Genomic DNA, 13,029 nt, shown 5'->3' with positions numbered 1-13,029 from the left:
AGGACACCCCCACATCACCAGGCAAGGGATGGGGAGGAGAGGCAGCCCCAGCAAGGGGGACACAAAAACTCTCACCAAGGGACAAGATTCACCAGCCTCTGCATCCTCCCGTCCCCACTGCTCTGGGAAAGGCTTCTCGGATACTGGATTTTGCTTTATCAACAGCATGGGACAGGCTGTCATAACATAACAGGGCAGCAAACAGCCCTCCAGGACCTGTGGTGCCTTGGGCTGACTGCCAGTCCAGGTTCAGGTCCAGATCCAGATCCAGATCTAGATCCAGATCCGGGTCCACTAGGAACACTGGGGGGTCTGCAGGTGATGTGTCCCCAGGGACAGCACATGTGTGACGTGCTGCAGATTCCCAGCCTGATGGAAGAGGTCTGCTCCTGAAGCACAGAAAAGTGGCCTCCCCACACAGCTTTATCTCAAGGCTTCATTGCATGCTGTCAGGAACATGCAGAGGAGGCAAACACAGCTGGTCAGAGCATTTAGCAAGAGCTGGAAATAGGATGGAAGTAGCCTGTAGCCAAGAGGTTTGGAAGCAGTGGCCCTGTCCATGGTGTCCGACAGGGGACCAGAGAGAAGCCAGTGGAGCTCTGGTACAGCAAAAGCAGAACAGAAGTGTCCATGATGAAGATTGCCCCAAGGTGCAGCAGGAAAAGCAGCTCAGACCACTGAGGTGTGTCACCAAACCTGCCAAGAACTGTAGCTGAGACGATGCTGGGAGGCACAGGGACAGTTGCTTGGGAGGTCCTGGGTGGTTGATGTGACCTCTCACAGCCTGGGGAGCAGGTGGGCAACTCCTCGAACTGTGCTCACCCTGTGTCCCCTGGGATCAGAGCCTCAGGATGGAGACCACACCTGCATCCCCTCACCACCTCTTTATTTACAGACACAACAACACTGGGGGGTGGAGATGGGACACTCCTGAGGCCTCTGCCCTCTGGAACCCCCACTCCTGCAGCCAGGGCTCTGTGCAGCCACTGCAGCTTCTGAGGCTCAGCCTCTGCTCTCCCTGAGCCTCTACTTCCTTCGGCTGCCCACCATGGTCTTCCCACGGGCACCCTTGGATCTGCAAGGGAAGAGGAAAAGCACGTGCAAAAAGGCATCAAGGACCACACAGGGAGGATGAGGTGGGTGCTGTCAGTGGTCCTGCCACCGTTTCCCGTTGGAAACTGCCCTGGCAGTCTCCACTGGCCCCAGGTAAACCTTGGGACCTGAGGCAAAGAGACTTGGGACTCCCTGGGAACAAGCTCACACAGTTGACAGGTGTTTCTAAGGACCCACCATTTCCTTCTCATGTTTCTCCCCCCCAAGAATCATTCCAAGAAGAACTGACAAGTTGCATCTGTGGCTGCAGAGGGATAAAAGCAGCTGCAGGATCCTTCAGGACCCAGCCCATCGCTCGCCTTAACGAGCACAGGGGAGCACAGAGGAGGAGGAGGTTTGAGTGGGCAGTGAAGGGCAGTGAAGGACATTCTTGGCTGCCAATGCTATGATTGCCTTGTCCCTGAGCCCTGTTTCTGCCCTGGGGTCCTGGTGTCCCTGCAACACAAACAGAGTGAGACACACACGCAGCACCTGTGCAGGGACAGACACACACACACACACACACACACACAAAGCACCTGTGCAGGAACACAGACACAGCACCAGTGCAGGGACACACACAGCTCTCAGAAATGCCTGTACTTACCCTTTGCTGCAGGATCACGCCATGGTGGGGCAGGAGAGAAGAGAGACCTGGTGTCAGTGGGTGGGAGCTGCTGCCCCTGACACACGGGGTGGGCTGAGCACCTCCCACATGAGGGGCAAGTGGGATGGGGATGTGAGAGCACCAGGGTGCTCCCGGGAGTAGGAGTCAAACAGCCTCTTCCACCCTCCTATGAAGGGTTCCCCAGCCACGGGCAGAGACCATGGGCATGGGGACAGGTTCCCTGTACCTGCACAAATCCCACAGCCCGTGGGACTTCCCCTGCTAGACAAGCTGGGATCTCCAGCAGCTTCCTGAGATGCTGGGCAGAGCCCCTGCTGGAGACTGGAAGGACCCCAGAGGACACAAAGCTTCCCATGCAGAGGTGGGGTCTCCCTGGGGTCCATCCCCCACTGAGATCTCTGGGGAGGGGGAAGCTGGTGACAGTGGGACCATGGAGGTCCCTCAGGAGCAGACGGGCAGGGACTGAGATCCTGGAACAGACCTGCAGGTCCAGGAATGCTGGGCACCAGCCAGAGGGGGAAGGGGAGGAAGTGGTTTAGCAAGGGAGATCCATCGGGAGGGAACTGGGGAGCAGGGAGCTGGAGCTGGAAGGACAGGAGATGGAGGAGGGATGTGCAGCCACTTACACTTTCTGGTGGTCACTGATGCGGTTTCGAAGAACATTGATCTGCAAGAAAAAATGCTGGGTGGTGAGGTCTGGCAGTAAAAGCTGCAGGTAGACGGTAAGGTCTGACAAGAAGCCCCAGGCTGGGGACAAGGACTGGCTGAAGATGCATCACTGCTCTCTTTTCCCCAGCAGTTTTTCTGTGGGGTTTAGAATCCCAGAATCCCAAGATGGTTGGGGGTTGGAAAAGACCTTCAAGCCCATCTCATTCTACCTCCCGCCACGGGCAGGGACACTTTCCACTGTCCCAGATTGCTCAGGGCTCCATCCTGCCTGGCCTGGCCTGTATTTGCCCTGTGGTGGTGCCAGGTACACATCCCCAAGAGCTGGGAGATCACTTGCACACCCCAGCTCATCCCCTGGCTGGGGAGCAGAAGGAGCAGTCAGGAACACAGAGGGTGGACAAATCACAGAGGCCCTGGGGCTCACCTCGTATTTCTGCCGCTTGAACTTCTCCTGCAGGTCAAATTTCTCAGCCTCCAGGTCATGGATGTTCTGCCACAGCTCCTTGGCCTTGTCCCTGCAGGAAGAGCCAGCTGGGGACAGGTCAGGGAAGGGCTGTGGCTCCCAGGGAGCTCAGCAGGAATGGGGCACTGATGCCAACCCCTCATCTGCTCCCGGGGATGGGGCTCAGGAGGCTCCCAGACAGGGATGGTTTATCCAGGCAGTGAGTTCAGGACAAGAGCCACACGGGAGGTCAGTACATATGGGGACACACATCCCACCCGTGTGACCCTGGCTCCTCAGGACACACCTGTCCCACCCGTGTGACCCTGGCTCCTCAGGTCACACCTGTCTCACCCGTGTGACCCTGGCTCCCTCTCATGGTTGGTGCCATCAGTCGCAGCCCGGCCACGGTAGCCCTGAACAGCCCTGGAGCCCGTGTTCCCCATGGGGTGTCACAGCCCATCCCCAGCTGTGCCATCTCCTCAGCTGGAAGCCCCAGGGAGCCGTCCCCAGTCTGGGATCCCACCCAGGATCTGGGACCCAGCCCACAGCTCCTGCCCTGGCCATCCCTCCTGCAGCCTGTGCTCACCTCAGCTTGTCCTCACTGAGGTGGTCGATGTTCAGGGGCTTCCGTCGCTCACTGAGGATCTTCTTCTTCTTTTCCCGCTCTGTTTGCTTCTTCCCACCCTTTTTTTCTGACTGAGGAAACCATCAATCCACTGGAGAGACTGAAGTCTGCCCAGCCTTTGCTCTCCCCCATCCTGAGTTCTGCACCCAACACCCTCAGCTTTTGGAGCTCCAGAAGCACATGAGGTCCTTGAGGACATTTTGGCAAGAGTGGACAAGACACCTTGTCCTTGTCCCCATCCCTGTCCCTGAGGCAAGGCTGGAGCTGCACATCTGCAGAGCAGAGCTGAGCTCGGGGCAGCTCTGAGCTCACTTTGGCCCTGTAACTCTGACCCAAGCACAGTTCCCTGTCCCCTCCTGCCTGTAAACCCCCAGTGTCATGTGGATGAGGCCAGCCCATGGCCAAGCCCTTCCCAGGAGCAGCAGTGGCTCCATCACAGCCCCTTGGGAAGGGTCTCACCTTCTGCATGTATCCCCCAAAGTGCAGCATGTTGGAGAATGCCTTCTTCTTCCGCGCCTCCTCCTCCGCCCTCTTCCGCGCCTCCTCTTCCTCCTTGCGAGCTCTTTCCTCCTGCCAGGGCCAGAAGGCGGTCAGCAGTGGATGGATGGACACACAGCCTGTGTCCCCAGGCTCCCCAGGCCCATCCCAGGCCGCATTTCCAGAGGACACTCACGGCCATGCGGGCCTGACGCTCCTTCTCCCGCTCGCTACGGATCCGCTGCTGCTCCGCCCGCTCCGCTCGCCGCTGCTCCTGCACGGGGAGGGGACTGGGCTTGGACACCGCAGGGAATCTGCATCCTCTCTGCTCCCAGGGACAGATCCCTGACCCCGAGAGCCCTGAGTGCCCCAAGGGAGCCTGGGGACAGTGACCCCGGGGAGAGGTGCAGCGGCATCTGTCACTGCAGCCACACCAGGGGCATCCCAGTGAGCAGGGACAGGAAGGGAATGGCTGGAGCTGGGCGAGGGGGGGCTCAGGCTGGATCTCAGGAAAGGCTCTTTCCCCAGAGGGTGCTGGGCACTGCCCAGGCTCCCCAGGGAAGGGGCATGGCCCCCAGGCTGCCAGAGTTCCAGAAGTGTTTGGACAGCGCTGCCAGGGATGGGGTGGGATGGTTGTCTGTGCAGGGGTTGGACTCAGTGATCCCTGTGGGTCCCTTCCAGCTCAGGGAATTTTATGGTGTGCAGGCACTGGGGTTAATAAAAATCTGGTTCAACCCTCAGGCTCTGTTCTGCAGGGTCAGGGGTGTCCCAGGTCTGCCAGGACTGTGGTGAGGGGGCAGTGGCTGAGTGCCCACAGGGACCAGGTGGCAATAGCCAGAGAGGGGAAGGCTGAACACATACAATCCTGTCCTTGAGGGACAGGAGCTCCTCTTCCTCCTTCTTCCTGCTCTCAAAGTGGGCTTCGATGAGGGCCTGCAGCTCATTCAGGTCCTTCTCCATGCGCTTGCGGTGAATGTCCTGCACCAGGTACAGACAGCCAGGGCCTCCAGCAGCTGCCAGACACTGAGGGGAGCAGAGGGAGGGCAGCACCCCCAGGGATGGGAACTGGGCCATAACTTACGTCAAAATCCAGTCTCTCGCCATCTGGGATCTTGGGGGGCACCAGGTTGGGCATGAAGACCCTGCAGTGGAGGGGGAGCCGGAACACGATGGGGTTGCAGCAGGTCTGGGACAGTGCGTGCCCTTCACCCATCCCACCCCCCTGAGCCCCCTGAGAATGCAGAGTGGGCACAGCTGGAGGAGAGGGAGTGCAATGCATCCTGCTGGAGGTGCCAGCTGGGCAGCCACAGTGGAAGACCTGTGGCATTCCCTGAAACACTCCCAGGTGTCTGCAAGGCTGGAATAACCCTGCAAGCTGCAGACAGCATGGCCAGGGCCCTTTGCCAGCCCCCTGAGCTGGCAGCCACCCCCTGCTCCCCGCAAAGGGCACTGTGTGCTGTGACCTGGCACAGGCAGCTGGATCCTTCCTCCTGTGGGGCTTGAGGGAGGGCAGGAGATGCCCAGCAGGGGCACAGAGGGATGAAGGGATGATGATGGCTGGGGGCAGATCTGCCTCCCACACAGCAGAATCCCAGGGGCCCAGGAGGACCCCCGAGGTTTCCTGCAATGGTTCACAGTCCTGCTCCCTTGGGGTCAGTCCCTGGCACTCCTGGAAACATGTGCCTCATGCCAGCCATAGCCTGGACTCTGTGTCCCAGACTGGGATGTTCACACACACACACATGCACACATGCACGCGCGTGCGCACACACACACACACTCTTCTGCCACCTGCAGGGTCACAGGGCAGCTGAGCTTCTCCCAAGGAACATATAAAATGCTTCAGAACTGCCTAAAGACCTCGTTCTCAGGGTCCCCTTCATGGTCTGTGTTTTGCTGTCTGTTTCTGTCCCTGTTTCTCCCCATGTCCCAGTCCCACCCTGCCCTGGAGGCTCCCTGTGCCCTGTCCTTTATGGACCAGGGCTGTCACACAGAGCCTCTGCCCTGGCACAGCTCAGACCTTGCCCCAGAGAAAACCCTGCCACACTTACTTGGGTTTTGGCTTCGATTCACCTGCAGGTCCCAGGAGCAGCATAGAAAGACAAGATCACTGTCACCGAGGGGTTTCCTGTCACACTTTGACCCGAGCCCCGCCCTGAGCCGAGCCCTCCCTCTCCCCGGCGGCAGCAGGAGCTTCCCAGGGACCACCCCCAGCAGTGAGGTGGCAGCCCTGTGCCACAGCACACGCAGTGCCCGAGTGTTGGCACAGCTGGTGCTGCTGGCTGAGCAGAGCAGGCCCTGGTACTCCCAGGCAGGCAGGAAGAATGAGGGTGATACTTCACCTTCCCCGGGCTCCTGCTCCCGCTCTCCCTCTCCACCTGTGGAAAACACGATGCTTTGTGTCCCCGTGGCCAGTCCTGCCCAGGGACACTGTGAGGTGGCTGTCCCCCTGGCAGCAAATAAATTCAGCACCAAAACCCTGTTACAAGGGCCCAGTGTCTCAGGGGAATGGGATCAGGGCTGGAATGGCCAAACCAATCTGCTTCTGCTTTACCTTCTCCTGCTGCTTTCGTTTCATCTTCTTGTTCTGTTTAATAGCAATGGGAGAACATGAGCACCCCTGGGTGCCACACCTCCAGCACAGAGGGGTCCCAGCACCCTGACTCAGGGTCACAGCTGGGATCTGAGCCTCCCCCAGAAAAAGGGACAGCACACGGTCATGCACCATGCCCCAAAGCCACCTCATGAAACCCGGTGCTCTTTTGATGATCAGATGCATCAGAGGTCAACCTAGCTCTGAAAATGCCCTCTAAGGCAATGGACCCCTTGGTGAGCCAGGCTTAGCCCATTTTTGGCATTATTTCAGAAGGCTGGACACAGCCACCAGCAGCAAACACCATTTGTATTTCATGGATTTCATCACCGTTTCATGTTTGTAGGGCCCAGACAGAGCAGGGAAGGGCATCTCAGTTTGACACCCCCTTACTGGACGTCCCATCTGGGTGATGTCCCCCTGTCACAGCCCTGCAGGGACATCCCAGCCCCCAGCTGGCAGCCCCTGGAGCAGAGCACGGCCCAGCCAAGCCACAGAGCTCCTGGCACAGCCCCCACTCACCTTCTGCCTTGGCTTCTGTGGTCTCCTCCTCCACCTCCTCTACCTGCTCCTCCTGACCTGTGCAGGGAGGGCAGAGTGAGCGAGGCAGCAGTGTTCCCTGCAGCTCCTGCAGCTCCTCACACTGATCCCTGCAGCTCCTCACATTCATCCCTGCAGTTCCTCCTCACATTCATCCCTGCAGCCCCTCACATTCATCCCTGCAGCTCCTCAAATTCATCCCTGCAGCCTTTCACGTTCATCCCTGCAGCCCCTCACGTTCATCGTGCAGCCCCTCACGTTCATCCCTGCAGCTCCTCACATTCATCCCTGCAGCTCCTCACATCCATCCCCGCTTTGGGACAGAGCCCAGAAGGACCCAGGCAGCTGCAGTGGCTCGGGAGCAAGGGGATCCTCTCTAACCTTACCCCAGGGCTGCCTGTGCTCCTCAGGGCAAAACCCGCTAAAATTAATGAAATGCAAGGATTACTCGCCACCTCCTGCCTTGTTCCTCATCCCCTCTCATGCTGCCGCTCCCTCACAGGGAAGGAAGTGGCGGAAGGAAGTGGCGGAAGGAAGTGGCGGAAGGAAGGAAGTGGCGGAAGGAAGGAAGTGGCGGAAGGAAGTGGCGGAAGGAAGGAAGTGGCGGAAGGAAGTGGCGGAAGGAAGTGGCGGAAGGAAGGAAGTGGCGGAAGGAAGGAAGTGGCGGAAGGAAGGAAGGAAGGGGCGGAAGGAAGGAAGGGGCGGAAGGAAGGAAGGAAGGAAGGAAGGAAGGAAGGAAGGAAGGAAGGAAGGAAGGAAGGAAGGAAGGAAGGAAGGAAGGAAGGAAGGAAGGAAGGAAGGAAGGGGCGGAAGGAAGGGGCGGAAGGAAGGGGCGGAAGGAAGGGGCGGAAGGGGCGGAAGGGGCGGAAGGGGCGGAAGGGGCGGAAGGAAGGAAGGAAGGAAGGAAGGAAGGAAGGAAGGAAGGAAGGAAGGAAGGAAGGAAGGAAGGAAGGAAGGAAGGAAGGGGTGGAAGGAAGGAAGGAAGGGGCGGAAGGAAGGAAGGAAGGGGCGGAAGGAAGGAAGTGGCGGAAGGAAGGAAGGGGCGGAAGGGGCGGAAGGGGCGGAAGGAAGGAAGGAAGGAAGGAAGGAAGGAAGGAAGGAAGGAAGGAAGGAAGGAAGGAAGGAAGGAAGGAAGGAAGGAAGGAAGGAAGGAAGGCAGTAAGTGGCGGAAGGAAGGAAGGAAGGAAGGAAGGAAGGAAGGAAGGAAGGAAGGAAGGAAGGAAGGAAGGAAGGAAGGAAGGAAGGAAGGAAGGAAGGAAGGAAGGAAGGAAGGAAGGAAGGAAGGAAGGAAGGAAGGAAGGAAGGAAGGAAGGAAGGAAGTGGCGCAAGGAAGGAAGGAAGGAAGGAAAGAAGTGGCGGAAGTGGCGGAAGGAAGTGGCGGAAGGAAGTGGCGGAAGGAAGGAAGTGGCGGAAGGAAGTGGCGGAAGGAAGTGGCGGAAGGAAGTGGCGGAAGGAAGGAAGGAAGGAAGGAAGGAAGGAAGGAAGGAAGGAAGGAAGGAAGGAAGGAAGGAAGGAAGGAAGGAAGGAAGGAAGGAAGGAAGGAAGGAAGGAAGGAAGGAAGTGGCGGAAGGAAGGAAGGAAGGGGCGGGAACAAGGGGCGGAAGGAAGGGGCTGAAGGAAGTGGCGGAAGGAAGGAAGGAAGGGACGGAAGGAAGTGGCGGATGGAAGTGGCGGAAGGAAGTGGCGGAAGGAAGTGGCGGAAGGAAGGAAGGAAGGAAGTGGCGGAAGGAAGGAAGTGGCGGAAGGAAGTGGCGGAAGGAAGTGGCGGAAGGAAGGAAGGAAGTGGCGGAAGGAAGTGGCGGAAGGAAGTGGCGGAAGGAAGTGGCGGAAGGAAGGAAGGAAGGAAGGAAGGAAGGAAGGAAGGAAGGAAGGAAGGAAGGAAGGAAGGAAGGAAGGAAGGAAGGAAGGAAGGAAGGAAGGAAGGAAGGAAGGAAGGAAGGAAGGAAGGAAGGAAGGAAGGAAGGAAGGAAGGAAGGAAGTGGCGGAAGGAAGGAAGTGGCGGAAGGAAGGAAGGAAGGAAGGAAGTGGCGGAAGGAAGTGGCGGAAGGAAGTGGCGGAAGGAAGGAAGGAAGTGGCGGAAGGAAGTGGCGGAAGGAAGGAAGGAAGGAAGTGGCGGAAGGAAGGAAGGAAGGAAGGAAGGAAGGAAGGAAGGAAGGAAGGAAGGAAGGAAGGAAGGAAGGAAGGAAGGAAGGAAGGAAGGAAGGAAGGAAGGAAGGAAGGAAGGAAGGAAGGAAGGAAGGAAGGAAGGAAGGAAGGAAGGAAGGAAGGAAGGAAGGAAGTGGCGGAAGGAAGGAAGGAAGGAAGGAAGGAAGTGGCGGAAGGAAGGAAGTGGCGGAAGGAAGGAAGGAAGTGGCGGAAGGAAGGAAGTGGCGGAAGGAAGTGGCGGAAGGAAGGAAGGGGCGGAAGGAAGGGGCGGAAGGAAGGGGCGGAAGGAAGGGGCGGAAGGAAGGGGCGGAAGGAAGGAAGGAAGGAAGGAAGGAAGGAAGGAAGGAAGGAAGGAAGGAAGGAAGGAAGGAAGGAAGGAAGGAAGGAGGGAAGTGGCGGAAGGAAGTGGCGGAAGGAAGTGGCTGAAGGAAGTGGTGAAAGGAAGGAAGGAAGGAAGTGGCGGAAGGAAGTGGCGGAAGGAAGTGGCGGAAGGAATGAAGGGGCGGAAGGAAGGGGCGGAAGGAAGGGGCGGAAGGAAGGGGCGGAAGGAAGGGGCGGAAGGAAGGAAGGGGCGGAAGGAAGGGGCGGAAGGAAGGGGCGGAAGGAAGGAAGGAAGGAAGGAAGGAAGGAAGGAAGGAAGGAAGGAAGGAAGGAAGGAAGGAAGGAAGGAAGGAAGGAAGTGGCGGGAGGAAGGAAGGAAGGGGCGGGAGGAAGGGGCGGAAGGAAGGGGCTGAAGGAAGGGGCGGAAGGAAAAAGCGGAAGGAAGGAAGGAAGGGGCGGAAGGAAGGAAGGGGCGGAAGGGGCGGAAGGGGCGGAAGGGGCGGAAGGGGCGGAAGGGGCGGAAGGGGCGGAAGGGGCGGAAGGAAGGAAGGAAGGAAGGAAGGAAGGAAGGAAGGAAGGAAGGAAGGAAGGAAGGAAGGAAGGAAGGAAGGAAGTGGCAGAAGGAAGTGGCGGAAGGAAGTGGTGAAAGGAAGGAAGGAAGGAAGTGGCGGAAGGAAGGAATTGGCGGAAGGAAGGCAGGAAGGAAGGAAGGCAGGAAGGAAGGAAGGAAGGAAGGGGCGGAAGGGGCGGAAGGGGCGGAAGGAAGGAAGGAAGGAAGGAAGGAAGGAAGGAAGGAAGGAGCGGAAGGAAGGAAGGAAGGAAGGAAGTGGCGGATGGAAGGAAGGAATGAAGTGGCAGAAGAAAAAAAGGAAGGAAGGGGCGGAAGGAAGGAAGTGGCGGAAGGGGCGGAAGGAAGTGGCGGAAGGAAGTGGCGGAAGGAAGTGGCGGAAGGAAGTGGCGGAAGGAAGTGGCGGAAGGAAGGAAGGAAGGAAGGAAGGAAGGAAGGAAGGAAGGAAGGAAGGAAGGAAGGAAGGAAGGAAGGAAGGAAGGAAGGAAGGAAGGAAGGAAGTGGCGCAAGGAAGGAAGGAAGGAAGGAAAGAAGTGGCGGAAGTGGCGGAAGGAAGTGGCGGAAGAAGGAAGGGGCGGAAGGAAGGAAGGAAGGAAGGAAGGAAGGAAGGAAGGAAGGAAGGAAGGAAGGAAGGAAGGAAGGAAGGAAGGGGCGGAAGGGGCGGAAGGGGCGGAAGGGGCGGAAGGAAGGAAGGAAGGAAGGAAGGAAGGAAGGAAGGAAGGAAGGAAGGAAGGAAGGAAGGGGCGGGAGGAAGGGGCGGAAGGAAGGGGCTGAAGGAAGGGGCGGAAGGAAGGAAGGAAGTGGCGGAAGGAAGGAAGGAAGTGGCGGAAGGAAGTGGCGGAAGGAAGTGGCGGAAGGAAGGAAGGAAGTGGCGGAAGGAAGGAAGTGGCGGAAGGAAGTGGCGGAAGGAAGGAAGGGGCGGAAGGAAGGGGCGGAAGGAAGGGGCGGAAGGAAGGGGCGGAAGGAAGGGGCGGAAGGAAGGGGCGGAAGGGGCGGAAGGGGCGGAAGGGGCGGAAGGGGCGGAAGGAAGGAAGTGGCGGAAGGAAGGAAGTGGCGGAAGGAAGTGGCGGAAGGAAGTGGCGGAAGGAAGGAAGGAAGTGGCGGAAGGAAGTGGCGGAAGGAAGTGGCGGAAGGAAGTGGCGGAAGGAAGTGGCGGAAGGAAGGAAGGAAGGAAGGAAGGAAGGAAGGAAGGAAGGAAGGAAGGAAGGAAGGAAGGAAGGAAGGAAGGAAGGAAGGAAGGAAGGAAGGAAGGAAGGAAGTGGCAGAAGGAAGGAAGGAAGGAAGGAAGGAAGGAAGGAAGGAAGGAAGGAAGGAAGGAAGGAAGGAAGGAAGGAAGGAAGGAAGGAAGGAAGGAAGGAAGGAAGGAAGGAAGGAAGGAAGGAAGGAAGGAAGGAAGGAAGGAAGTGGCGGAAGGAAGGAAGGAAGTGGCGGAAGGAAGGAAGTGGCGGAAGGAAGGAAGGAAGGAAGTGGCGGAAGGAAGTGGCGGAAGGAAGTGGCGGAAGGAAGGAAGGAAGTGGCAGAAGGAAGGAAGGAAGGAAGGAAGGCAGGAAGTGGCGGAAGGAAGGAAGGAAGGAAGGAAGGAAGGAAGGAAGGAAGGAAGGAAGGAAGGAAGGAAGGAAGGAAGGAAGGAAGGAAGGAAGGAAGGAAGGAAGGAAGGAAGGAAGGAAGGAAGGAAGTGGCGGAAGGAAGGAAGGAAGGAAGGAAGGAAGTGGCGGAAGGAAGGAAGTGGCGGAAGGAAGGAAGGAAGTGGCGGAAGGAAGGAAGTGGCGGAAGGAAGTGGCGGAAGGAAGGAAGGGGCGGAAGGAAGGGGCGGAAGGAAGGGGCGGAAGGAAGGGGCGGAAGGAAGGAAGGAAGGAAGGAAGGAAGGAAGGAAGGAAGGAAGGAAGGAAGGAAGGAAGGAAGGAAGGAAGGAAGGAAGGAAGGAAGGAGGGAAGTGGCGGAAGGAAGTGGCGGAAGGAAGTGGCTGAAGGAAGTGGTGAAAGGAAGTGGCGGAAGGAAGTGGCGGAAGGAAGTGGCGGAAGGAAGTGGCGGAAGGAATGAAGGGGCGGAAGGAAGGGGCGGAAGGAAGGGGCGGAAGGAAGGGGCGGAAGGAAGGGGCGGAAGGAAGGAAGGGGCGGAAGGGGCGGAAGGAAGGGGCGGAAGGAAGGGGCGGAAGGAAGGAAGGAAGGGGCGGAAGGAAGGAAGGAAGGGGCGGAAGGAAGGAAGGAAGGGGCGGAAGGAAGGAAGGAAGGAAGGAAGGAAGGAAGGAAGGAAGGAAGGAAGGAAGGAAGGAAGGAAGGAAGGAAGGAAGGAAGGAAGGAAGGAAGGAAGGAAGGAAGGAAGGAAGTGGCGGGAGGAAGGAAGGAAGGGGCGGGAGGAAGGGGCGGAAGGAAGGGGCTGAAGGAAGGGGCGGAAGGAAAAAGCGGAAGGAAGGAAGGAAGGGGCGGAAGGAAGGAAGGGGCGGAAGGGGCGGAAGGGGCGGAAGGGGCGGAAGGGGCGGAAGGGGCGGAAGGAAGGAAGGAAGGAAGGAAGGAAGGAAGGAAGGAAGGAAGGAAGGAAGGAAGGAAGGAAGGAAGGAAGGAAGGGGCGGAAGGGGCGGAAGGGGCGGAAGGAAGGAAGGAAGGAAGGAAGGAAGGAAGGAAGGAAGGAAGGAAGGAAGGAAGGAAGTGGCGGAAGGAAGGAAGGAAGGAAGGAAGGAAGGAAGGAAGGAAGGAAGGAAGGAAGGAAGGAAGGAAGGAAGGAAGGAAGGAAGGAAGGAAGGAAGTGGCAGAAGGAAGTGGCGGAAGGAAGTGGTGAAAGGAAGGAAGGAAGGAAGTGGCGGAAGGAAGGAATTGGCGGAAGGAAGGCAGGAAGGAAGGAAGGCAGGAAGGAAGGAAGGAAGGAAGGAAGGGGCGGAAGGGGCGGAAGGGGCGGAAGGAAGGAAGGAAGGAAGGAAGGAAGGAAGGAA

At 58.5% G+C, this 13,029-nt stretch overlaps 1 protein-coding gene across 1 annotated transcript; it reads right to left on the bottom strand.

Moving 5' to 3' along the window:
• Positions 1-1,081: 1,081 nt before the first annotated feature.
• TNNT2 (troponin T2, cardiac type) lies at positions 1,082-7,093 on the bottom strand. Its single transcript, XM_059867816.1, has 11 exons — positions 7,052-7,093; positions 6,491-6,523; positions 6,279-6,314; positions 5,988-6,009; positions 5,018-5,078; positions 4,798-4,914; positions 4,133-4,210; positions 3,919-4,029; positions 3,421-3,530; positions 2,814-2,904; positions 1,082-2,387 (listed from the first exon to the last, which is right to left on the bottom strand). The coding sequence occupies exons 5-11, from the start codon at positions 5,069-5,071 to the stop codon at positions 2,343-2,345; spliced, it is 606 nt and encodes a 201-aa protein (XP_059723799.1). The 5' UTR covers positions 5,072-5,078; positions 5,988-6,009; positions 6,279-6,314; positions 6,491-6,523; positions 7,052-7,093; the 3' UTR covers positions 1,082-2,342.
• Between the last annotated feature and the right edge of the window lie 5,936 nt (positions 7,094-13,029).

Source organism: Haemorhous mexicanus, chromosome 25, assembly GCF_027477595.1.
Source record: "Haemorhous mexicanus isolate bHaeMex1 chromosome 25, bHaeMex1.pri, whole genome shotgun sequence".
In the NCBI taxonomy this organism is placed as follows: Eukaryota; Metazoa; Chordata; class Aves; order Passeriformes; family Fringillidae; genus Haemorhous; species Haemorhous mexicanus.
The sequence above is the reverse complement of the archived record's forward strand: the minus strand, read 5'-3'. Positions and strand labels throughout refer to the sequence as shown.